Here is a 26782-nt window from a genome sequence, read left to right as displayed (position 1 = left end):
TTTCGTTCTTTCTCCGTATATGTAGAATATCGGGGACACTCTGCCCTCTTTTCCTCTGTTCGCCTTCGAGCAATGGGAAATCTGGCGCACATCACACGAGCACTAGATCCGAGACGTAGCTCGGAGCGCTGTGTCCAACCTAGTTGAAGTAGGATGTCTTTCATTCGCGAACCTTAAAACGGAACTTGATTGCTTGCATTATAAAAAAAAGGTATATAAAGTTACATAAATAATGAATATAACTATTACACTATTAATAATGGAGATATACAAATTCATGTACTTTTATAAAAATTAGTTCTTTTACTCTTTATTGTGTAAGTACTTCTTTATAATATTTGATGAAAAATTACAAGATTAGGAATATAATTTATAGATTTTATGTAAATGTACAATTTTTTTTTGTAACATTATATAGCATACGATAATATTACACAATATATTATACTTTCACACATAGAGATTTTTACTTAAATATATATTATATACCATAAAAAAACTAATTATATATTTACAATCATATAATTCATTCATCTTATTTCTGTTGCAGCATAAATTTCAGAGTTCTTCTTCAAAATTAAGAACTCTTGGTTAAACAATTCAACTTTGCGATAAGATATCTTTTTATATGTTTGTGCACTATTTGTTATTACAAGAACAGAAATTAATTAAATGTAATTTTACTTGTGCAAGCTGCTTACTTACTATGTAAGATAATAATTTTATTTACGAGATATAAATTTGCTGATGGTGCGCGTGTGTACGTGTGCGTGTGCGTGTGTGTCTCTCAATATTATCCATTATTACAATTATTACAATTCCGCATGAAAATTTTTTACATTATATGTCACAAAATGTATTAATCTATTTCGATACGCATGACATTTTGTCTCTTGTAGATTGATTTTTACATATTCATCTATTACTTTAGACGTTGATGATGTTCTAATTTATCATAAAATAATAGAATCTTTAATTATCTAGTTTCGATTAATCTCTTCGTTTGTTCGACATTTATTAAGAAATATATCTTTAAGTATATCTATAGCTTTAAGTATGCAGATCTCTCTCCATGTGTTTATTATTATACATACAACAGACGCTATATTTAAAATGAAAAATAAAATATTTCAATATGATGTCAATGAAATCAAGAAATCTGCAAAGTTAAGATAAATCAGATTTACAGCTTGAAAAGAAAGTCGCGTATATAAATGCTCGATATTATTTTATAATAATATAAAGAGGTAGCCTATTTCTTCATGCATCCTCGAATAAAAAACGAAAAAATATCACAGAATTGTAAACTTTATTGCCATTTAGTTCGATACTTTGGTGAGAATTGAAAATAATTAAATTAGAAAATTATTAATTAATTAGTTTTTTTTTTCAAAAATATTTGAATCATTTAAACTTTGGAAATATTTTCGACTTCCGTTCAATGAAAATATCTAAAGAAACATATAGACACAGGGATCGCAATTTAAATATTTGCGCATTCAAAAAAATAACTGTGACCTAAGCGATGATTTTCATTTGTTAGATAGTCAAAAAGAAAAAAAAAACGCAAGTGAGCAGTGAGTGGGTTATATTTGGAAATCAAGTCAAGTTCGAGCGGGTACATCTTAGATCGCGTCTCTCGTTGCTGAAACAGAATCTAAAGTCATTTTACAAGATTTGCGGGATTTTACATTATCTTATCGGGAGACCGTACCGTATAAAACGGTACGATATTTCTCCCTTTTGAAGAGCCACTTGTATTTACCAGGACTATGACAAATTTCAATAATATCGATGATAGAATTGTAGCGACGACGATATCACCATGCGGTGGTTAAAGGCAAGGCTGGTGCGATAGCAGTAGTGGCGATTGCAAGGTTACCAGGGGAAAGTCCACTCCGTGCATCACCCACATGCGGTTTCGCGCATTCCGATTCCCAAAGTGAGAAAGGCGAGGAGGAGCCCGACATTATAAGAAACGTCATACATATGGATAAAGCGTGCAATCTATGCGACGCGATGCGTTGCGTACTCATCGCGGCTTCATCCAGCCTACGGTATACGTGTAAACTTGCATTTTACATGCGTATTGCAATTGCAGAAAACAGCGTGAAAAGCAGCGGGGGCTGCCGAGGAATCGGCGGAGGGTAACTTCAAAATTTTAAATAGGACTTTCCATTTTTATTGCATATTTTTATAGCTTATTTCGAGAGCTTTTCAAAACACTATAATAAAATATTTTTTCATTATTTTATATCTTAATCTGACATATTTTGATGTAAAAAATAAAATATCTCGTAAAGTATTTAGTTCTCGATAATCTTACCGTAATACTTTCATGTACAGAATAATGAGACAAATCAATTAGTGTAAAAAAAAACAATTATTTTTAAAAATACATAATTATTTTTAAAAATACATTATAAATAAATACATATTTTTTCTTAAAAACAATTATTTTTTTATACTAATTGATTTATCTCATTATTCTGTACATAAAAGTATTATAGTAAGATTATCGAAAACTAAATATTTTATGAGATATTTTATTTTTTTATATCAAAATATGTCAAATTAAAGTATAAAATAAGTATCAAAAAGTACTTAATAAAAAAATATTTTATTATACTGTTTTTAAAAGCTCTCGAGGTAAGCTACAAGAATATGTAATGAAAAGGGGGGGTTCCATTTAAAAAACGAAAGTTGACCTTCAAATGACCTTGAAAATGACCTTTAATGTCAAATTTAAGGTCACTATTAGATAGCTCCCTTTGTTCTCTACAATTTTTATCCGAGTCGTTTTCCTTCAAACGTTGATCCTGAAAAGTTATGAGGGTGGAACTTTTAAAATGGAACACCCTGTATATGTATATTTATTTCGATGTTTAGTATAGAATATTATCGATCGCTCATGGCAACTGCGCGTCGATTCGGCGTTTGCCGCGCTATAGATCGAAAACTATTATTCCTATGAAAAAAAAGTTTAATATAAAATTTGTAGAGAATTTTATGCTTTACAAGATGGATAATAACTATTTTCGGTGTGCGATTTATCATTAACAAGATATTTTGCAAAAACCATTTTCACAAAACTTTGACGCGCTGTAGTTCGAAAAATATCTATCCTACAAAAAAACTTCAAAATAAAGAAGGTGGGGAATTTTGTTCTCTACAAAAATAGTTATGACTATTTTTGTCGTAGGATTAACCGTTTATAAGATATTTGGCAAAAACTAATTTTCAAGATGAAGGCCAAAGCATAATCCCCTTCCCCGCCACGCCAACTTGGATTTACGCTTAGGGGGCATCTATGAACAATTTCCAAAAGGAAAATCGTTTGCGTAGAATTATGCATTATGAACCTATATATTTTTGTCTCTAGCGCCTGGACTAAAATAATTTTATTTAACCGTGCATAATTTCACGTAGCTTTAATGAGAGAATACGCATATACCATAACTAATAAATAGATATCGCCGTTTCTCTAGACACTTATATTTTTATAATTTTGTATTAAATAGTTTTACATTTTATACAATATAATTCATGTCATATTCAGAGCATTATTATCTTGTCAAAACGATAAAAACTTCGAAAATTTAGCCATAAAAATTTCTTGCTGTTTTAACGTTACTTTTTTTTATGATGATATCCCTTCCAAGATGTCTACTCAAATCTTGTAAAAAAATTCCATGAAAATTCGCTGATCTTGCAAGTATTTTTGTTCAAAATTTCAAGTAAAGAGAAAATTTTAAAGATTTTTGCAATTTCAATAAGTTTGTTTATTGTATGCGTTTTCTAATGCTTTTCATTCATACGAAAGAAATAAAGCCACTTAAGTTTTAAGCGCTAGGTTTATAAACTGTATTGAAAAAAACCTGAATAGCTTTCGTTATGATAAAAATTTTTAACTTGTATAATATTCCCAGACAGCACAAAACATCCTCAGGATCATCCTGAATATATCCAGGACGGTTCAGGACATTTGTAGGATGTTTTAAGATATTATTATAAATATATTTATAAAAGTTTAATATGCATACATAATTATTTTTAGTTGTGTCGGCTATTTTATATAATTTAGAAATCTTAAGTATTATAATAAGTATTAATGTCTTATAAATGTCCACTGGATAACCCCTGGATGTCTATAGGATATATCTGCCCTGTCTATTATATTGGATGTCTTTTGGATTTCCAGAGGACATATACATGTGCAATTAATTGTTAACGTTAATTTCGTTTAATATTAATAATTGAGTTTGATGCGCACATTTTCATATATCCAAAATTATTATTTATTTAATATTTCATGAGAAATGTTACCGTTCGCAACATTCCAAAAACTTTACAAACAATAGTATTTAACCGCTAGTTCGTTTGTTTACCGCTATGCGACACGCGAACTCGTATTTGAGATTTGGTCATGAGAATTATATAAAGCTTGCAAAGAGCAACTGACAGGAAATTACAAATGTAATTATTTTCTATCAGTTCAATTTCTGATGCAATCCCAACATAGGGAATTCAAATATTGGATTGTTTAGAAAATATTACACAACTCAAACCCGGGAGCCAAACCTAAAATATTCATGTACAGCACGAAAGCCTCAAATATTAAAGAACGGTGAACTATTTTTAATATTAGATTTTTAATATTGGCAGTAAATAACAAAACATAATTTTAATTTATATTGAAATTTTAAAATTTGCTCCTTGAAACATACGAAAAATATCCCTAACATATCCTATAAAAATCCTTAGGATGTTCACAGGATCTCCCTGGATTCTCCAGTGGTTAATATACGGCTATCATTTACTCTTCCTCAGGACATCCAGAGGAGATCTGAGGATTACAATGGGATATCCTGAGGATATCCTACATGTATGTCCTGGATGCCCTTTGGACGTCCTAAGGACATCCTTGTGCTGTCTGGGTTTTCATTTTTTATCATTAAAAATTAAAATGAAGAATACGTACTGCAATATTTTGTTAAGACATTGAATATATTGTTTAATTAGAAATAGATATATACATATTTGTATTTTAAACACACATAATTTACAACTTGGCTTATCAGTGGATTGCGGACTGCTTGTAAAAGCAAAATTATTAAAGACAGAATTTTTTAAGAAATTTCTTGACAATATAATTTCATGAGAAGCCCTGATTTTTGTACACGGAAAAGAAATGTTGTTACCTCAATTAAAGTATACGTCACGGGCTGCCAATAAACATGGATAGTTCATTCAATGATATTTTTATTGGTTCAAATATTTGGATAGTTGTTTTTCCAGGGAGTAAATCCTGCTCTTCTTTCAATTAATATAATAGAGTGGTATCGACCGTGCAACGTATTATTGTACAGCATATTGGAACACCTGACTTGATTTCGGATTCGGATTGCCGCGGTAAAGGATACGCATTTTACTCTTTTATCCCGATCGAATCTCGGAGCAAAAGGATCAAATACAGACGGACGCGGTACAGTCTAGCCGAAGGAGGTGTGGTTACTCTCGTCGGAGCTGGTCGACCTCGTTTAGGACTGGTAAGAGTAATACATAATACAAGCGAGGCCGTGTCGCTTCGACGAAAAAGAGCGAGCATAAAATCGGTTTCGCGCGCTTTGCACTTCAGAGACATGTCAGATAGTAAGTTTTTCGCTTCTCTTGTTGATGATATAACACATAATGCATTTCGTCATCGCTGCATAAAGAAGATACGTGGATGTGCGATATTTTCATTCCGTCTCAAAGGGGTACGGGCTTCCTTAGAAATGTGGCTCAGATTGGCTTATGCCTCTTTGGGCTAAAAAGTTTCTTCCTTCGACGAGAGGTTCTTGACAAACAACTATACGCAGTGCGATGTGGGTGTATATCAATTGGACACAATAGTTATTGGCTAGTTGAAAATATAAGATCGAAATGAGTGGTTGTGTCCAATCGCACTGTGTCCAAATAAATCTCTCCCGCGCGATGTTACGCCCTTGGAATTCGAAAGGTCCGAACGAACCGGCTATTCAAGTATTAAACGTACTAACCGTAGCATTCTCGTTTTTTAAACAAAGGAACAAAAAAATATATCTTGCTCGATGAAGAAATACACCGAATGTTGTTCAAAGTATTGTTCAAGCACTGCTATTTTCTACATAAAACGTTACGTTAGTTCTTTATTAATCTTGCATTTTACTGTGTATATGTATTACATGTATATTCTACATGAAATGTATTATTACAGCAGAAAGTTTCACGCTGTGTTCTTTATATCTTTAGATAATCTCTACCTTTTTTGGGGAGGGGAGAAAAATCCTATTCTGAGATTGGTATTTTGAAATGCAAAGTATCTCGAGAGGGTGTATATTCAAAAATAGAATGATTCTCTTCGGGTCACAAGCCGGAAACTAGTTTAAGTTTGAGTCAGTATGAGATCTGTCACTTTCGATGTCAACAAACATTTGTATACAGCGTTTGTATACTCCATGATAAGTTGAAATACAATCGAAATGGTCTCTCTCTGTTACGATATCTGTGATATTTGCGGAAGGAGAAGAAGACTCGCGACACGAATGCGACACCGAAATGCGACGCTGACATCCTGTTCGCCATTTAATCGCGCCAGGAAGCGTACATTGTGAGCGTCTCCTCTCATTTCTCGCGTAATTATGTGTGAAACGTGTGTAATTATGCCACCTCCCTCAAAACCGTCAGATGACCCAGTTGAGATACACGAGCTGACGCGAGATAAAAAAAAAAAAGAGTCTCGCGGTTACGAACTATATTAAAAAAAAAATGGAGATTGACTATTTTTTGTCAAAACATTAAAGATTAAAACTAAAATGGAATTTAATTTAATTTTTTTGTTTTTTTCCTTATTGAATTATTTAAATAACATAGTAATTCGATGAATATCAAATAATTGTATATTTTAATTGGAAATATTATATTCAATTATATTAATTATATTTAAAGTTATTAATTATATTATTAAGTATAAAAATTATATTTAATCGTAACTCAAGAATGAACTCTATATAAAAATGGAACCTTGTGGAGTATCGAGGGTACGATTTCTATTCATAATCAAATCTTACAATTTTATGAGGAAGCAATTGAATCGCTGATAATAATCGCACTTGTGAGAAAATGCGTAATAATATTGCTGCACATTTGTATAATATCATTTCATTCAAGATGACGGCTCGTACCGGTGAGAGAATTCATTACGAGCATAGATATTTTCTAAAGTTGCCGCATAAATCGCAAACACCGAAGAATGAATTCAACATGGCCGGCTTTATTTGCACGATGCAGGTGTCACGTGAAAAAAAAAATCGTTAATCATGTGACAACGGTTTCCAAACCGTTGTACGGTTTACTGTTAGACGGGATAAATTGCTCGGATCGACAAGATGCATGTAGTCAAGCGCAATTCCTCTAACTACAATATAGTCGTTTATAACATTTGCGAAGAGTGTTAAAGTCAAAATTGCATTTCCAATAATTCTTCATTCATCAATCACGATTGATTTTAATATCGTTGACTTGGATATATAAAAATTGTTGTATTTAAAAAAATTAAAAAGAATACTTAAAAAGGACACCTATAATAATTAAATTAAATTCTAATATAATTTCACGCGTTCAATCGCTGTCTTTTTTTAATTCTAAATTTGTGACAGAACAAAAATCCATTTATTTATGATAGCTACGTCAACTCAATTTATCACGAATACTCCTTCTATTAAGAATATGAAATTAAATTATTGAAATTGTAAAAATTAAAATTAAAAATTAAAATTTTCTATTTGTGACTATCTGCAACCAAAGCGATCACATCTCGCATAAAATGATGTAATCCGAGTGTAATGCGCGCCTCGAATGGCTAGTTACCAGCCAGTTATTACCTCGCACTTGACCCATTAAGTCTTTTGCCTTTGGAGCACTCTCGAACGACGTTCGAATCGACCCTGCGATCTCGAACGAACGGTCCGCGTTTCCCTCTCCTCTTTTGCGAGTATAATTCTTCGTAAGTACGTAACTCCATCGAAATTCCCAGACGCTTTACGGTTAGGGCGAGTTTAATGCCCGCAATCAAGCGGTAGATGAACAGTAATTATTGCAGTACCACGAAAAGGAGCGTCGTAGCGGAATCTCCGCATAACCCTTTTTTTTTACTTCCATCACGATGAGAATACGAAGATCCTTATTATTGCTCTTTTTCTCGTTCTATTAGGGTTTCTGATGTACCGTCGTTTTGTATCTACATGCGAAGATGTGTACGTTTCTAGCCAGTAATGATAATTTCGCTCGTATCTCCTACATATGTTGGCACTAGTTATTACCGTGGGAAGTAACGTAAGACTAACATAAGAGCGGATCGACATTTATTTCACGATACACTAACAGAATTCGTTCTAATACAATCAAGTATCTGGATTATTCATCGATTAATCACTAATTTGTAGCAAAAGTGCAATTTACGAATCAGACAGTTTCAAAAAAAATTAGAACTTGTTATAAAATGTTGTCAAGATCCTAAGATGTAATGTTCAACTAATCTTTTGAAGCTAATTTGAAGCTATTTTTGCGGATAGAATATATTTGAAATTAAGTATTAATAAATAAAAAGGAAAAAAGGGCCAATCGGAGCCTGGTCGCAGTATTTAGTGCGTAGTAAATTGTGCTTTACTTAAACAAGAAACATGATATATGTATTCATGGTCTAAAGTCTAAAGCGATAAAATCATTGTCCTTTGTGTTGGTCCACCAACCTGATTTTACCACTTTAGACCAAGAATACTTATAACATGTTTCTTGTTTAAATAAAGCATAATTTACTACGCACTAAGTACTGCGTCCAGGCTCCGATTGGCCTTTCTTTCCTTTTTATTTATTGATACTTATCATTTGAGCCTCGCCTTAATTGTTTTTATATCTGAAATTAAATTAAATTAAATTAATTAATTTAAATTTTTCATTAAATGATCTCTATTTCAGTTTTTACAAGTTTTATCTTAAAAAATAATAAAACCGCGAGCATTTTTTGCTCTCGTAAAATCACGTTAGCTGCTCGCTTGAGTATAGGTATGTAAAATTCATTGGCCTCGCCCTTCGGCTTGCTTTGGCGCGTCATCTCAATGGAATGAGAAGTTGAGGTCCGCCTCCGCAGCCTCTTCAAAGAAAGAGACTGTACGGAAGATTCGTTTTGCGTATGCGCAAATGCAAAAGTATTACCTCTTTCAGTCATGGAATGCACAGTTATGTATCAGGGGAGTTAACTTTTAATAACTGCGATATAGCAACCGCTACACGAGAGAATCGTTATATCAATAGTTACGTAACAATTGTTAATTTGTAATGATTGCAAAGTGGTATTATCATAAGTTGGCGGTTACTGAGAGTCAATCGTGAGAAATTTATGCATTCCGAGCTCCAATACGATTTTCCGATTTTGAGTAAAATGAAGCGTCCTAGCTATTACATAAAATTCTGCGCAAGAAAGAGATAAATTCATTCCTTGCATGTTACTTAAATATTATCATTTTGTAAGAGATTGAAACCGCAGTTTGCTATCTAATTAATTTTTGTTGTAAAATTTTAAAAATACCTGTGTGTCTAGTCATTGACAGTAATAAAGAAACATTTCATAAATAACTTTATAGAGAAATGTATGAAATCTCATTTCGATGATTATGAGAAAAGAATTTTCTATCAATTGCATGTGGTTTTCTATCATTTCTATCATTATACATAATTCAATTATATATGTAACATTATTTGCAGCGATAAATTAGAAGCCTTAATCTGAAACTAAATCTGAAATCAAATTAAAAAAATCTCTAAAAAATAAAAAAAACTTATATAGACTTTTAAGTTGGATTGCTTCCAGAAAAGTATTTAATTAGAAGTGTATTAGTAGTATGTCTAACAATAAGAGATCACACATTTTTTATTCATTGAAAAAAATATTTAATATAAAAATATAATTCTCTCTCCAATCATAATTAATTTATAATCTCTGCAGAAAGTATATATTTATTATAGAATTCAAGAAATTAGAAAGTACCAAATTCTCTTTCAGAGACGCAATGACGTTTCTTTTAAAGATAAATGAGATTCCAGAACAGGCACACTCTCCGGCAGCTTTATTCAGAGCTGGGTCCGAAATGTTAAGCAACCTTGAAGTTTTCGTCGCTCTTTCACGACAGGATTATCCTCGATCTCGATCTCTGTCAATGCCTAGTTAATGCTGGAAATACGTTTCTTCGTAAAGGGACGATGCGTGGTGCCGGGCGTAGAGTCGCAGGCTGGTAATCGAAAGATTCCAGGTTTGATTTCGCTCGGGTCCCATTCTCCCATATGACTCAAAAAGAGGTTTTCACACATTATCCTATATAATGCCTATATTAGTTTATCATATATTATCCTATCCAATACCTATATTATCCATATATTAACCTATCTAATACCTATACCTAGTTAATGGTGTATAGACAATGTCTTTCGGAAAGTCTCCCAGCCATATCAGAGAAGAAGAAGAAGTTTCTTCGTAAAACCAGCTCTTTTTATGGTTTGCAGCTGGGAAAATTTTTTTCTAGCTTTGTTAGAAGCGTGGAATTTAAATTCACCATCCAGCCGTGAAAAGCACGTTTTCGTCATCGTTAATTTATACGCGAGACAGACATTTCACGCGTACGAGACGCTTCCGGATAAGAACGCAAGAGATGTAACGGATCAACCGAGATTACCAACGGTACCTCGTATCCTGGTCTGCGAGTACTCGCGAGTCCCGCATGCTAATGGGATGTCCCCGTGTCGACTCTTCATTTACTATACGACATTCTGGTATGCTTCCCTGTGGACGCAGCGAGATAGATAGATATTTGCAGTTTCCTCGGTGAAAATTCGTCGACAGCGCGAGGATGAGACAAGAAGTTTTCGGGATGTCACTAAATAATTAACCTTTACATTTAAATCGAAAACATTGATGTAGAATACCATCTCCCGTACATACTTTTGCGCTATCTCATCAATCCCTAATGACATAATCTAACAATAAGAATCTTGGAGCATGTTTTCACTCGTCATCACAAAGAAATGGCCGAGATTATAAATGATTGATGAAAATGAATAGTTTTTCGTAAATAAAACTTCGAAATTAAAACGGAGGAGACATGGAAAAGTATGTAAATTATGAAGATGGCGCATATACAATGCGAAATAAATTCTTGTTTTATTTTTACACAAATTTATGCCGGAAACTGCTCCATGGAAAAGAGGATTCGTGATGGCACAGTATTTTTACACAATATTACTTGCTAATAATGGACCAAAGGCCATCGCTGTTGCACATAAAACCGAGACCGGAAGTGAAGCAATTACTCAGCTGGCCGGGCAGCTCCAGCCAATTGTCCCGATTGTATTTGCAATGGTTATTGCGCTGACCGAAGTTGCGAACAGAAAAGTCTACTCACTCGTTTCGTTTTGATTTTAATGTTCTCCATTCAATAATCGCTCTCAATAATGAAACTGCACTCTATCGTTGAGCGAATTTTAAGAAGAAACTTGAGCCAAATATTTGATTAATTTTTTGTAATAATGATATCAAGATATTTCGAAAAATTAAAGCTAATTCACATTTTACGATACGATGTTATAAAATTTCGGAAAAAAAAACAAAAATAAAAATATTTATTACTCAAGAAAAAAATAGGGGATACTTATCATGCGCTAAACATTGGGCTATTTTCAAACCGCTAAAACTCGGCGAAAGAACATTGTAGATAAAAAATTAAAGAAGCATTTTGAAATTTGAAGTTTCAAATTTATTAATTTTGCTAATTTTTAAAAATCTCTTATCTTCCTTGTTCAGTGCTTTAAAGAAGAATACATTGTTTTGTTCTTTATAATTACGTATTTTTGATACTCTGCAGCTCGATAAAAAAATGTTTTCGAAAGATTTAAGTCAAATTCCATAAATTACATTTTGCCTGAAAAAAAGCTTTTTTTTTATTTCCTTACTTTTTTCTGGCTGAATTATACGATTTTGAAACTAAACGTATTTTTTTAGAAATAAGAATGATATTTAATACGAATTAGTAATAAGTAACTAAATTTTTTTTCTTAAAAACAACTATGTATTTTACATCAATAAATTCCTTTTATTATTTTGTAATAAAAGTATTATTGAGGTAAGATAATCGAAAAATAAATATTGTACGGGAGATTTTTCGTAATTTATATAAAATTATATCAAATTATCTATTCAATTTTTGCGAGGGGGAAGAGAGAGAGAGAGAGAGAGAGAGAGAGAGAGAGAGAGAGAGAGAGATATGCTTATCCAAAATCAAACCGATGGCATCATCTTATGTCCCTCTCGAAATCATGAAACTTTTGTACGAGAATTTTTCTGTAAAAGGCGTAGAAAACAAGATATTTAGAAGGGATATTAAAGTGGCACATCTTATATACATATAAACGAAGAATAGCTTTTTATAAAATAAAAAGAAACAAAATTACCTTCAGCGTTTTTGGAAACAGAACACTTAATCAATTACGGAGATTATTCCTTTTATTCCAAAAATTTGTCAATTTTTTTATGAAAGAATTTAACTCAATTATTATTTTTCCCTAAATTGAAAAGCCGGAATGGGCGGTATTAACACCGTTTGTATCCCGCAAACTTAATTATGGAGATATTCGTCGTTATTTCTAGAAAAAAAAAAAAAAAACGCTTTATAAAAAAATATATTGTTTTATACATTCGGATACTTTCGTGTAACTCTCGCAATCTCGTGATCCGGAACGAAATAGCTTTTCATGCACTATCACGTTCTTTAGCCGCAATGCATCGCGTCGATCGTTGCACCGGCTCGAAGAGAGAGAGAGAGAGAGAGAGAGAGAGAGAGAGAGAGAGAATCGAACGATTACTATTTCCAGGGTGATGATGTAACGGGACTTTCGCTGTCGCTGTGGGTGAGCCAACAATGTCCACACAATGCAATCACTTTGTGCAAAATGCCTGGAAGAAGGAACTCTGTTCGAACTGTTTCAAGCCGAGGGAGGAACATGCAGCAACTGACGATATCCTGCGACTAAATATCGAAAAGGCTTCTACAAATCTGAAAATTGGTCATTTTCAGCTACAGGTATCGGCTTATTATATATATATATATATATATATATACAGGGTGTCCCATTTTAATCTCCTCAGGCAAATATTTCAAAAACCAAGCCCGGAAGAGAAAAATGTTTCAAACAAAAGTTGTTTGGTTTCGAGGGGGCCATAAGATGGTACCATTGGTTTGACCTTGGAAAATCATTTGAAGGTCATGTGAAGGTCAAAATCTTAAATGGAAATCCCCATTTTTTATTTACTATTCTTGTAGCTGACATCGAGAGCTTTCCAAAATACTATAATAAAGTATTTTTTCATTAAGTACTTTTTGAGTTATTTTATATTTTAATCTAACATATTTTGATATAAAAAATAAAATATTTCGTAAAATATTTAGTTTTCGATAATCTTACCGTAATACATTTATGTACAGAATAATAAGACAAATTAATTAGTGCCAAAAAAAACAAATAATTGTTTAAAAAAATACATTGTAAATAATTTTCTTAAAAACAATTTTTTTTTTATACTAATTGATTTGTCTCATTATTCTGTACATAGAAGTATTACGGTAAGATTATCAAAAACTAAATATTTTACGAGATATTTAATTTTTTTATATCAAAATATGTCAGATTAAAATATAAAATAACTCAAAAAGTACTTAATAAAAAAATACTTTATTATAGTGTTTTGGAAAGCTCTCGATGTCAGCTACAAGAATACTAAATAGGGGGTTCCATTTAAGAAATTAAAGTTGACCTTCACATGACCTTCAAATGATTTTCCAAGGTCAAATTATTGTCACCATCTTATGGCCCCCTCGAAACCAAACAACTTTTGTCCGAAACATTTTTCTCTTCCGGGCTTGGTTTTTGAGATATTTGCCTGAGGATATTAAAATGGGACACCCTGTATATCCCGCACATACAGCGTTAAAGATATAAATCTAAATTTTTTGCGATTATCAAATTAAGTGTATCAATTGTCTTAAATATTATGTTTACATTTTGTGATAATATATCTGTATATTTATAAGCAATTTTAAAAAATTTTTATTTTTTACTTGTCAATTTATATATAATACTTGCTATACATTATATAAATTGAAATAAAGTTATTTTAATTATGATTACAATTAAATAATATTATTAATCAAATTAATCAATCAATTATATAATAATAAATATTTTAGCTGAAAAATTGATTAAGTACTCAATACTTTGTACGAAGACAGCACCATTATCGCTGGTTGTGTTAGTTAAGAAACGAATTACCTTGGAATTATTTATAATTATGTCCAATTAACGGGACGATATCAAAATTATCGAAACTAGTTTCGCCACATCGGCGATGACACGTATCGCGCCCATCCGGCATAACAAGGGGTTGATCGTTGCAGAGTATTCTTCGTAGTAAAACGATTTGCCGGAAGGATCAGCGCAAGAAGAACGTCGGCTTCCCGGAGTCTCTCACGGAAGTGATCGGTTACGGCGGCGATGACTTCTCTGACGGCGAGGAGGAGAGAGACGCGGGGAAGATCGACTCGTCCACGAAAGCGGCGGACCTGGTGCCGGATAGCGAGGAGGAACGCGCGTTATTATACCTAACTCGCGCGAACACAAACTTCAATATGAACAGCGCGAACTTGACGACGGACGTCGTGGATAACGATGCGACCAAATCGTCGACGACGATGACGACGACGATGACGACGACGATGATGGCGCCCGCCAAGTCCTTCGCTTCTCTGATGCTCGGAAAAATACAAAGAGATGCCGACGGTAAAAAAACAACTCTCTTGGTATCCGTGACACCTTTCGGCGGAGATGAATCTATACCCACTGCCAAAAGACCTATCGATCGGAAGATCAACTTGCAGACCAGTCCGCTCAGATGCAAATCCAGCGAAGGAGGAACATCTGATAATACTGCCGAAGTAAGTGATAATGAAAATATTATTACAATCATTTATTTAATTAGTTACTTTAATTTCTTACTTTTATTTTAGTCATATAAATAAAATTATTCATATTAGCTATACTTAATTACATATATTTAATATGAAGATACTTTAGATGTAAAAAAATATATGTATTTACAACCGGAAGCTTTTAATTCTGAATAAAATACTTTTTTATAAACACTTTTATTTCTAATATTAAAGGTTGCAAAGAAATTCAGTGGAGCGGAAGGGAAAAAGACCGACGAGCAGGAACAAAAGTTTTCTCCGGAATTAGGAAAGATTATAGATATGCCGTTGATCACTTCTGCCAATATGATCTCGGTCATGCGGAAGGAAACGGACGTCGTCAACATCAATGCGGTGAAGACATCGGCGGAAACGACGACGGAAAAGCATTCGTCCCTTTGTAAGATCGACAAGAGAAACGTTATAAGTATCCCTCTTGACAGCAACGTTTCAGCGATAGAAAATATTGAAGCCCAGACGCCGTCAAGGACATCCTTGCCCAGCAGCATAAAAGAGAGCGAGAGCGCAAAGAAAACGGCGATGATGAGAAGCGAGTGTCCGAGACGAGACGAAGAGAAGCAAAAAGATGAAGGGATCGAGCTTGCTTTGACATCTCTGAAGAACGAGGAGACGCCGGAGAGCGATCGTTCGATGAGCAGTGTTAACGACAAGGCGATCGTCAACGACAAGGTTTCGTTGCCGTTAATGTGCGAAATCGACGGGGAAATCGCGAAGAATCAGCGATTCTGTTTCGAGAACAGTCGAGAACTTGCTGGAGAACCGGACGGCAGAGCGGACGAGAAGGAAGCGACAGAACCGCCGTCGTTGCCGACAAGTCCGCCGCCAAGCGTGATTTCTACGGAACCGAGAACCTCCTTCTTACACGGCAATAACGTTAATAATAACGACTCGAGAATGAAGCCCGCCGTACCGCAAAAGCCCGTGACCTTTTCTACGAAAGCGAGTTTGAACGACGGTCCGCTCACCGTGGTGAGGAAAATTCCCAACGATTACGTACCACCACCGCCATCGGTGCAAAATGCCGCCAGTAGATCTATTCGGAATTTAGGTGAGATTCTTCTAAAATAAAAAATATCTAAATCCTTCCTCCCATTTATTATGTGTTAGATACCTACATACAGGCTGATTCTAAAAGTTACTGACATACTTCAGAAGCTTCCAGGAACTTCCTAGTCGAAAGTTGCTATATTCCGATTTCTCTATACACTTTTGAAGTTTGTCAGTGAATTTGAGAGAATCACTCTGTATATGTATAGTTTTATTTCTCGCTTAATTTGAAATAACAGCAGAAATCTTTGAAAGACCGCTTTTGATTGTTTCCTCTTATGATCTTCAATTATTTTTAAGATGGATTTTAACTCTTGGGAAAAAAACGCACAACATTTCCTTCGCTTATCGTTACGATACATATTACGATCTTTCTCTCTCTAGGTATGCAGGATACGAATTCTCAACGTTCAATGAAAAAGGGCATCTTGAACGAGACTTCATCGGAGACAGATCAGGTTTCCTCGACTACAACTCAAAATTCGGAAGAATCCGTTTCTTTATCGTTATCTACTTCCTTAATTACACCATCGGATTCGAGTAATCATTCGAATAACGAAGAGACAGAGAACGAGAACGTCGCGCCTGATGAGGAGTTCCCCGAGATCACTTCCGTTTCCGTTTCCACGATGGAGCTCGTACGTTCGCCGAACAAGAGACGGATGGCTCCTCGACCGCCAGAGTCCACGGAGGATCCGCCGCCAGTCTCTTCTCTGTTTGCCAGGAATCCGAGTGCCAATCTCAAATCCGATTCCCCGGTCGTTCGCGAGAAGGAGAAGAGAGAGAGATCGTCCTCGTGCAGCCCCAAATTCCGCAGGGCGGTCTGCGATCTGCCGGATCCGATGAACGGAATCGCGGACGCCAAGCAATCAGTCGAATCCGTATCTAGGAGAACGATATCCCTGTCGCAGGACAGTCTGACGAATGAGAAGGAGGTGCGGGAAGAAAAGAAGAGAGGTAGGAACCGAAGGGGTTTCTCCTTGAAGCGATTCCTGAGGATGGGCTCGAGAAAGGACATGAACGTCGTGATCGGTCAAAGCGGAAAGAGCGACGAGATACCGTCGACACCGCAACCGAAGCCGCGATTAGAGATAATCCATCCGCTGGAGTTAGATGGCGCCGCGGTCGAAGTTGTGGTAGGGAATGACAGGATCGCCGTCACCAGGATCATCGGCGAGGATCAGACGGATTCCTGCGGCGCAAAGAGCGACGGTTTGAGAACAGCAACGCGGTTTCCTCCATCGTTTGCGGGTAAGAACGCAGAAGAAATTGTTTGCGATTTGAATATAAAAAAATTTGAAGAATATGAAAACGATTTTTCACCGAGTCCCTCGTTTGTCTCGCAGCGAGACCTGGAAAACCACCACCGCCGCCGAGAAACCAGTCCCTGGAGGATTGGTCGAAGCTGGACCAGGCGAACAAGCCGGTCAGATCGTTACCGCCTCGCGCGGAGGCGAAACCAAGCGCCGCTTCTCCGAGTAGGAGCGACAAAATGTCCTCGAAAGCCACCTGGAGGCCGACGACCGCGACGACTTCGGACTCGATTTACGCGAATCTGGGTAAGTTTAGGCCCATACAGTGCAACTGAGCACGCAATCGTCGCGGATCATTCTCGATGTTAACAGCCATACTCACACGGACCCGTGCGGCAGTCGCTTTTTAAAACGAGAGAGACGTCGCTCTTTACTCTTGCGCGGGTACAGCGATCGAGCCACGTGATCCATATCATGGATGATCTGCACTTAACTCGCATCTTCGCGGAGGATAAGTAATCTCTTGCTTAACGCGTCGCATTTAATTAGATTCTGCGTGTAAAGTTGTAGGGATTGAAAGTGAAGTATAATTTAGGCGAGTTCAAATTTTGATGATTATTCGTACGATGATAGAGAGAGAGAGAGAGAGAGAGAGAGAGAGAGAGAGAGAGAGAGAGAGAGAGACACGATATAAAATATGTCTTCAAATTTGTAGCATTGAAAAATAGACAGAACTCATTTACATAAACTATCACAAACTTCTCAAACTCTGAAGAAACGTTAAAATTATTTTTGGGAAGTTACAATATTCTGTGATACATGTGTTATATTGATAATGATGTTTTTTTTTGTAATATTTTCTTATTGAACTTATTTTTTATTTTTTTGGATGAGATTCAATTGTCAAGAATTGGTATCGTTTTACATAAAGTAATATTGAGCAATATTGATCGAGATATAGTTTTTTTTTATTTTTTCTGCAAAGCAGATGATTTATCCGTTTATAAGATTACAATAAAAGGTTTGAGAATGGCTGATCAAATATATGAATGCGCTATTTGTTATATATCTATATCTCTATATCGATATAAAAGATGCTGTTTGTAAAAGTTCGCTTTACAAGAAAGCGAAAACTATGTAAGAGGTCGAATATTTTGTGTTCCGTAAATAAACGTATATTATATAGACAAAAAAAATATATATATAGCAGGCAATCTTGTTCTCTTTTGATCATTGAAGTCTCGATCGTTCTTCTTTGATCATTTATGAATACGTATTCTCCCCCCTTCCCTCCCCCCGATGCTGTGGCTTGTTCGTTGCACCTTCGCATACGTGCCTTCCCCTTCCTCCCTCTTTCTCCCCTTATTAACGCGAATAACATTCAACGCGCATGTAAACGCGCGGCTCCACTCAAGCGTGAAACCGCGCGCGCATTCCGCATATTTACGTCTCTCTCCGTTTTTTTTTCTCTCTCATTTCGCGATAGTTATGTAATAGTGCGTACGACATTGCTAGTCAACTCGGAAAGGATTCCTCTAACCGAAGCTGGGTGCAACTAACGCCGCATGCATTGCACGTACTGTATCATCGTATTATCCTTTAGAGTTTTAAGCCGATCTAAGAGTTGGATGTACGCTTGCGAAGAAAAATCCTGCTCCTGCTTTGTAAACCTTGTACACCGTATAATACAGGCGTCATCGAAAAGTTTTCTCTGCGAGAAATATCCCTGTGTGATTTAGTTTGTGCTGTCAACTTGTGCTTGAATTAATTTGTAGATGTTTCATTCGAATATGTTTGGGTATTTAGAAAATTCAATATATTCAAGTTTAATTGAGTATTTGTAATATTTGCGAATGCTGGAATATCAGCAGTACTGCTAGATGAATAAATAATTATACACGATACGATTTTATATGGAGAATTAGATCCAGACAGCACAAGGATGTCCTTAGGACGTCCAAAGGGCATCCAGGACATACATGTAGGATATCCTCAGGATATCCCATTGTAATCCTCAGATCTCCTCTGGATGTCCTGAGGAAGAGTAAATGATAGCCGTATATTAACCTCTGGAGAATCCAGGGAGATCCTGTGGAACATCCTAAGGATTTTTATAGGATATGTTAGGGATATTTTTTGTATGTTTCAAGGAGCAAATTTTAAAATTTCAATATAAATTAAAATTATGTTTTGTTATTTACTGCCAATATTAAAAATCTAATATTAAAAATAGTTCACCGTTCTTTAATATTTGAGGCTTTTGTGCTGTACATGAATATTTTAGGTTTGGCTCCCGGGTTTGAGTTGTGTAATATTTTCTAAACAATCCACAATATCTGAATTCCCTATGTTGGGATTGCATCAGAAATTGAACTGATAGAAAATAATTACATTTGTAATTTCCTGTCAGTTGCTCTTTGCAAGCTTTATATAATTCTCATGACCAAATCTCAAATATGAGTTCGCGTGTCGCATAGCGGTAAACAAACGAACTAACGGTTGAATACTATTGTTTGTAAAGTTTTTGGAATGTTGCGAACGGTAACATTTCTCATGAAATATTAAATAAATAATAATTTTGGATATATGAAAATGTGCGCATCAAACTCAATTATTAATATTAAACGAAATTAACGTTAACAATTAATTGCACATGTATATGTCCTCTGGAAATCCAAAAGACATCCAATATAATAGACAGGGCAGATATATCCTACAGACATCCAGGGGTTATCCAGTGGACATTTATAGGACATTAATACTTATTATAATACTTAAGATTTCTAAATTATATAAAATAGCCGACACAACTAAAAATAATTATGTATGCATATTAAACTTTTATAAATATATTTAGAATAATATCTTAAAATAATATCCTACAAATGTTCTGAACCGTCCTGGACATATTCAGGATGATCCTGAGGATGTTTTGTGCTGTCTGGGGAACTGGCAAAACTTCACAAAAATGAATCCAGCCCTAATGACCTTGATTTTGACATATGTTATCAAGGTCACTGTTCTGAATATTCTCCAAAAGGTTTTGAGCGTCGCTCGTTGTTTATTAAAAAGTTATTAACAAAAGAATTTTAATTTTCTTTATTATATTGGGTTGAACAGAAAATTCGTGCCGTTTTTTCGGTCATCTGTTAGCAAAAAATGGCACGAACTTTCCGTTCAACCCAATATTAACAAAAAATATGAAGAAAAATAATGTGCAATATTTTTAAAAAATAATGTAAAAATTTTTTTTTTTTTTTTTTTTTTCAATGAGAAAAGTGTTTTCAACGGTTTTTTCTATAAAAAAGAATCGGATTTTTATATTTCTACAGGAGGGTGCCCGAGTATAAACTCGATCCATTCTCTGGCAGCGATACTTGATTATTATTAACCGGGTACCGAAAATCGTCTGCGTAAAAAAAAAAAAAATAATAATTTTGTTTGTACTGACAGCACTAGTCGAGATACGCGTTACGGCCGATAAAGCTCGGAATGGGTGATCTAATGACTTCGTCGTTGTTGTTTTGTGCGTGACACGTACATTCATCGTTTGCGAGAACTTAGTTGATCTCTAAATAGCTAGCCCCAGTTTCGTGACATGCCTTGTGTCTTGTGGTAACTAACCCATGGCGCTTGACGAATGGCGGACGTGTGCCTGCAGCAGCGGAGGATGTTACAGGTGAAGTGCGCAGCGCCCTGGCACCTTCGAAACCACAACGTACCGCTAGTATGAGGGACCGCACCGTGTCCCAGCCCATCTCTAGGAGAACGCATAACGATAATGTTACGTCGACCATTACGGGAGTGGTGAATCAACATCATCGGGATTATGACATCGGCCTCGCAACAGTAAGATCCACTTCCGACTCGCCGGTAAGAAACCCTTCCCCTTGTTGATTTCATCGAGATTTTCCGCTCCGGACTTTTAATAGCAGAATCTCTGGTAAAATGAGAATCGATTTTTCCTTAGCAAAAATATCGAGGGAGAGATATCATTTCTCTAATTTTTTTCCTCTATTGTATTATTTTTTTAAGTAAACCTCAAATTGAAATTTTATTAAAGTAAATTTCATCTGAATTTAATTGCGCGCGAAAGCTGTAGTTTCATTGATCTTTTATGGAAACCTCTTCTTTTTTTCAACCACGTTTATAAATAAAAAGTTATCGACATCTTAAAAAAAAAAAAAAAAAAAAAAACTCCAAATTAGCCACAGAAACTGCTGTAGAAAAAAAGGAATATTTTTTTTAGTTTTGAGATATCCTATATATTCAATCAATTTTATATCTTTGAATTAAAAAAAAACAAACATCATAGAATGAATAATTAAGTTCCAATGTTGACATAGAAAAGAAGGATAAGTATTTTTATTGCCGTTCGAAATACGGCTTAGCTGTGCAACTTGGTTAGAACGGTATAGCGTGTAATTGCATATTCCGATAGACGTCCAACGACAGTCATGTGTACGAGTGTCTCTCGAGTTCACCCGAGTGTGATTCGAATCTCGAGCTGCGTCATAGCGATAGACATGGTGACGGATTTCGCGGTGCCTGCAAGAGGAAATCCGACAGTAGCGCGATGGGCGGAGAGCCTAAGGTTCATCATCATCATCAGCCGTTCGTGAGATCAACCTCGTTGCCATATTGCGGCAGCGAAACCGAGAGTGAGCTTTATGCACCGTACACCTTTTATACCGGCGACGAGGTTTGTTCCATTAAGTTTCAAAAGATATACTTCAAATTTACACATCTTTTCTATGTAATTAAACTGAAAGCTTTGAAACTATTGAAGGGCGCGGAAGAAGATCAGGATTGGAAGGATGACGAGTCGCGGATGGGTCGCTTAAGGCAACGCAGAGGACGCACTATCGTTCATCGCAGCCTCGAGGATAATTACGGCGCGGTGGTCGTAGCAAATCACGAAGCACTTGCTCAATTTCTCGAACAGGTATGTATCAGGGCTGTTATTGTTGCACCAACTAACTTGAAAAGAATAAATCTAGAATTCTCTGTTTATGCTAAAAATCATCAATTCTTTGCATAAAGATCTATTTTATTATTCTCGATTTTTAGGCAAAACTTCATATCTTACAACCTTCGCTAAAGAGTTCCAAAAAATAATTAATTACCGTGTATGAAAGATGTATAAATTATTTTATATAATATTTTATTTAAGATCTAAGAAAATTCTTCATTTATTTGTAGAGATATAAAATTTAATAATAGAGTATATATTGATATTTATATATTATATAAAATTTAAAAAAAAATATAATAGGACAGGATCTTCTAATAATATAAATATAATTTAATTCTTGAAATAAATAATGAGATATATTATTGTTGTAATCTTTTATTTCAGGAAAATCAAGCTGTACAGTTTCCGGCAGGTTTGCGTGCCCTCAAGAATGCGAATCCACAACTAAAGCACTTCAACATCGACATTGCGTCGTCAATTTCCATCGGCAGGAGGATATTCTGTTCGGCGATATGGAACGATCAAAACGTTACTCTCTGTATGACGTTTGATCTAGCTATGGCTACGCCGCAAAAAGATTTTTATCTGACGCCTATAATAGAATTCGTAGATAGAGCTCCGAAGGAAATAATCAATAAGATTCGACCGTTTGCTAACAAAAATGTCAAAGGTAATGTTACGTTTCAGCGGTGATAAGGAAATTTGTATATTTAATAATTTCGTAATTCTCTCGCAATTTCAGTGACGATCTCAGTCCTCCCATGCCTGCACGTGACCACCATACAATCGTTCGGCGCGATATTGAGGGACATAAGCAACGAGGGTACAAACCGAGAAGCATTGTTCGTGCTTCTTCAATTGGTTAACGCGCTGAAGAGTCTCCAGGCCCGCGGGATTGAAGATGCGAACAGATCCCTGAACGACATTATACTCTGCAGAGAGAATGTTTACTATCGATTGTATCTTCTGCAAGGGTCAGTTACTTTAATATTTTCTTTCACGTCATGACAATTTGATAATCTTAATTCACGTTTAATTCTCGTTTTATAGGAAATTGAACATAGAGCCGAGCGATGAACCTGGAGAAGAACGAGTCTCTTTGTGCGAATGCGCTCTAATAGCACTACGGCAGTTGCATCTGACGAGCGAGTTGCCTCTTGTACAGGATCTACTAATACGCGAGAAAGCGGTCACTCTTTCTCAGGTGAGAACTTCAATTCCGCGGATATATGTAAAAGCTTATATAGAAAGATTCTCCAATTTATAATTATCAATTTATATAAATTTATTTTATATTGTCAAAAATAATTAGCATGCTTCCTTCGTAGATCGATTTTCTTATTGATGCAAAACGCCAGTATTCAATTTTTATTATCTACAATTATTATTGTATCTCACATTCAGTTCTATTTAATTGTATTCGTATATTGATAGATTAAATAAAATTAATTGATTCGATAATTAGGTTAAATCGGTGCTGGAATTTTTCTTGTGGGGCCCGGCCGACGTGCCCCTCGGTGGTCCACGGGAAAGAGAAGTGGTGCTTCAACGGTGGCTCGATCTCGAAAGGGCAAATGTGCTCCACGCCCTTGTCAAGACGAAGGTAGCTCTGACCGTTATAGACGAGTATCAATTATTATTCTTGGTTAGGACTACTGCCAAAATTATGACCGAGGCTTCGATGCTTCTGGACGAGCAGCAGAATCGCTTGTTGCAAAGATGCTAAAGAATATATTCTCTATCGTATATGTATATTATGAATTGCATTAAATATTTAGCGCGCGAAAAAGTGAATATCCAAGCGCAAAGGTAGTAACGCAAATTGCTATAATATAATAATTCTTTCGTCATATAATTGCAGTTTATATTTTTTATTATTGCGACATCTCTCGTAATATAGATGTAATAGATGTTATATATTTTAAGATATCAAATATATATATAATTCGCTCATTGTAATGTATTAGGTGTACAACTTTGCTTCCGCCGTTTTCCTACAGATGGCTTTAGCGGTAAGTAGTGGTCGAAATAAATAGATCATAGACGTCATGCAATAAACTTGGGCATCTGTCAACATAACCCCATAGAAACATTAGTCGATTTGTATCTGCATCATAAAATTATTCTTGATTGAAAATGTCAGTTTACGAGCCAAATTCTCGTCATTTGCGGGAGGTTTTAATTTTCTGCTTCAATATGAAGAAATCTGCGGCTGAGGCTCATCGAATGCTCTCAAATACTTATGGTGAAGCCGCTATTAGTGAAAGAACGTGTCGTGAGTGGTTTCAACGCTTCAAGAACGGTGATTTTCACGTCGAAGACCGGCATAGCGGTGGAAGAGAGAAGGTTTTCGAAGATGCAGAATTGGAGGCATTACTTAATGAAGACTCGAGTCAAAGTCAAAAAGAATTGGCACGATCATTGGGAGTGACTCAACAAGCAATTTCAAAACGCCTCAAAGACATATAACCAGTTTTTTACAATAAAGCCTCGAATTTTGGAAAAAAACGGCGGAAGCAAAGTTGTACACCTAATAACATTAATTTGTTTTCATGGGAGAATGTGTAAGATATATAATTATAATTAGATATACTTATAATTAATTCTCAAATAACTCAAAATGTTATGAATATTTTCAAATTACATAAACGTAATGCGTGATGTTTAATATGATAATATAAATGTAGTATTATAGGAAAGTGCCAATGCTCAATCGAAATGTGATTTTATGTACACAACGCTCGGCTATGGGCACCATTTTAACGATTCATCTCGAGTCTAGTTTAGAAATAAACTACTTTAAAAATAAATACTTTCACATAGTAATCATTATAATTGATAATTATTTATAAATATTTAGTAGATACTATCTTTGATGAAGTACAATAGTATTTTGTGTAATATTAACAAAAATGTCGAAAAAAATTTGGGGTGATTGATTTTTGTGAATTCCGGCCTCACAAATCAGGGTGCTTGATTTTTGTGAGTTTTCTCGCCTTTTACATATATTTGTACTGATATTATTCTTGTATATAAATCAAAAGAATTTTGTTTGTATCGCTGAGTATTTCTGCTGATTTAAACATAAAAAAGGTTTTTTCTAACGATTGAGGGTGATAGCGGCGATGAAGATTAAGAACATTTTCTTGATTTTATAATAAATACTGGAAGCAATATCAGTATATATATATATATGTGTGACATAAAACTAAAGCACCCCGATATTAAACTCCCCGAAGAAGTTTAAACATACTGCAATCTTTTGGCGGTAAACTCTGGAAACTATTGTATTATGGGCTAATTTTAGACCCTAATGAAAATATTGTTATTAATATATTAAAATATATAACTCCTTTTTAACTATCGAGAATTTTCATAAAATATAATTATTTATCATTGTCGGTTTCAGATAATCTCATTTTCATTAAAACATAACAAAAAAAGACCTTCAAACATTTAATTGAATAAATACATCAATCAAACTAAGATCTTAATTTTCACCAATTTTGATGGCAATTAAATAATGCAATAAGAATAAATTCCATTCTACTAGCCGACGATGCGCGGTGCGACGCTGCGTGCATAAGTTTTATTTTTTTAAATCATGTTCTACTACTCCTCTTTGAAAAAAATATATATAAGAATAGGGTATTCAAAGATATTTTTGTGAAACTGTATTAGATGTTCCTCAAAAACATTCCCTTCAAAAAATTAAAAATATTAAAAATTTCTTTTTTACCTACTTCTTTTGGCAAAAAAATTTTAATTCTTTTAACACAATTGTTTTATTGATCTCTACAATATATATTTTTTTCATCAAAATTGGTTCAGCCGTTTTTAAAAAAAGTCACTTTTTTGACAAAAATCGATAGAAGGGCTTTAGCAGCAAATATTCGGATATTCATATAATAAAAATTTACATTTAAAAAATAAAAGCGGGCTAGATTTAATTTTAATAAAATAGAATAAATTAATGGACATACGAAGTACAATATATGTAGTGTGAATAATATAGTAAAATTAGTAAGAAAGCTACTTATAATAGAAAAAAATGCAATTAATAAAAGAAATTCGCAAATATTTTTGTCCTAATCTGGATACTCTTCAGTATAGCAATTGATAAATATGCATAAAAGGTTACACCTTACCGATTTTATCGCTACTTAAATATGTTATAGGGGAATCTTTTGAGTAATTCTCCGCAAGAAAAAAGTAGGGGAAAGCATTTGTTTAGAAGATATAATAAATTGAAATTTCACAATTTTAATGCTTTCTTTGAAGTATTATAAAATAAAGTTAGGAACAATGATATTTGCGTACATTTTATTTCTTGCAGAGAACGTAGAAAATGTTTTTCATATACTTTTCCCATCCACACAACAATTGTAGGGTGAACC

At 34.7% G+C, this 26782-nt stretch overlaps 1 protein-coding gene across 5 annotated transcripts in view; it reads left to right on the top strand.

Annotated features, from left to right (window-relative positions):
* The window catches only part of LOC138934546 (serine-rich adhesin for platelets), a 47392-nt gene extending 21220 nt beyond the window's left edge, over nucleotides 1-26172 (top strand). For 2 of the 5 annotated variants that reach the window (XM_070298408.1, XM_070298410.1), the window contains exons 2-13: nucleotides 12940-13148; nucleotides 14520-15056; nucleotides 15285-16158; nucleotides 16542-17408; nucleotides 17504-17716; nucleotides 21072-21283; nucleotides 21852-22112; nucleotides 22200-22355; nucleotides 22770-23055; nucleotides 23128-23359; nucleotides 23436-23589; nucleotides 23851-26172. In XM_070298408.1, coding sequence (XP_070154509.1) covers nucleotides 12987-13148; nucleotides 14520-15056; nucleotides 15285-16158; nucleotides 16542-17408; nucleotides 17504-17716; nucleotides 21072-21283; nucleotides 21852-22112; nucleotides 22200-22355; nucleotides 22770-23055; nucleotides 23128-23359; nucleotides 23436-23589; nucleotides 23851-24111 — 4215 coding nt within the window. In that variant the 5' untranslated portion in view covers nucleotides 12940-12986 and the 3' untranslated portion in view covers nucleotides 24112-26172. Of the gene's footprint in view, nucleotides 1-5391; nucleotides 5550-12939; nucleotides 13149-14519; nucleotides 15057-15284; nucleotides 16159-16541; nucleotides 17409-17503; nucleotides 17717-21071; nucleotides 21284-21851; nucleotides 22113-22199; nucleotides 22356-22769; nucleotides 23056-23127; nucleotides 23360-23435; nucleotides 23590-23850 lie in introns of those variants that run through there. The other 3 variants (XM_070298409.1, XM_070298414.1, XM_070298411.1) reach the window with 3 other exon arrangements.
* Nucleotides 26173-26782: the final 610 nt, after the last annotated feature.

Source organism: Polyergus mexicanus, unplaced genomic scaffold (genome assembly GCF_030449975.1).
Source record: "Polyergus mexicanus isolate NDT 795.1 unplaced genomic scaffold, iyPolMexi1.0 SCAF_7, whole genome shotgun sequence".
NCBI classification, from domain to species: Eukaryota; Metazoa; Arthropoda; class Insecta; order Hymenoptera; family Formicidae; genus Polyergus; species Polyergus mexicanus.
Note: the sequence above shows the minus strand (reverse complement) of the source record. Positions and strands in the feature narration are given on the sequence as shown.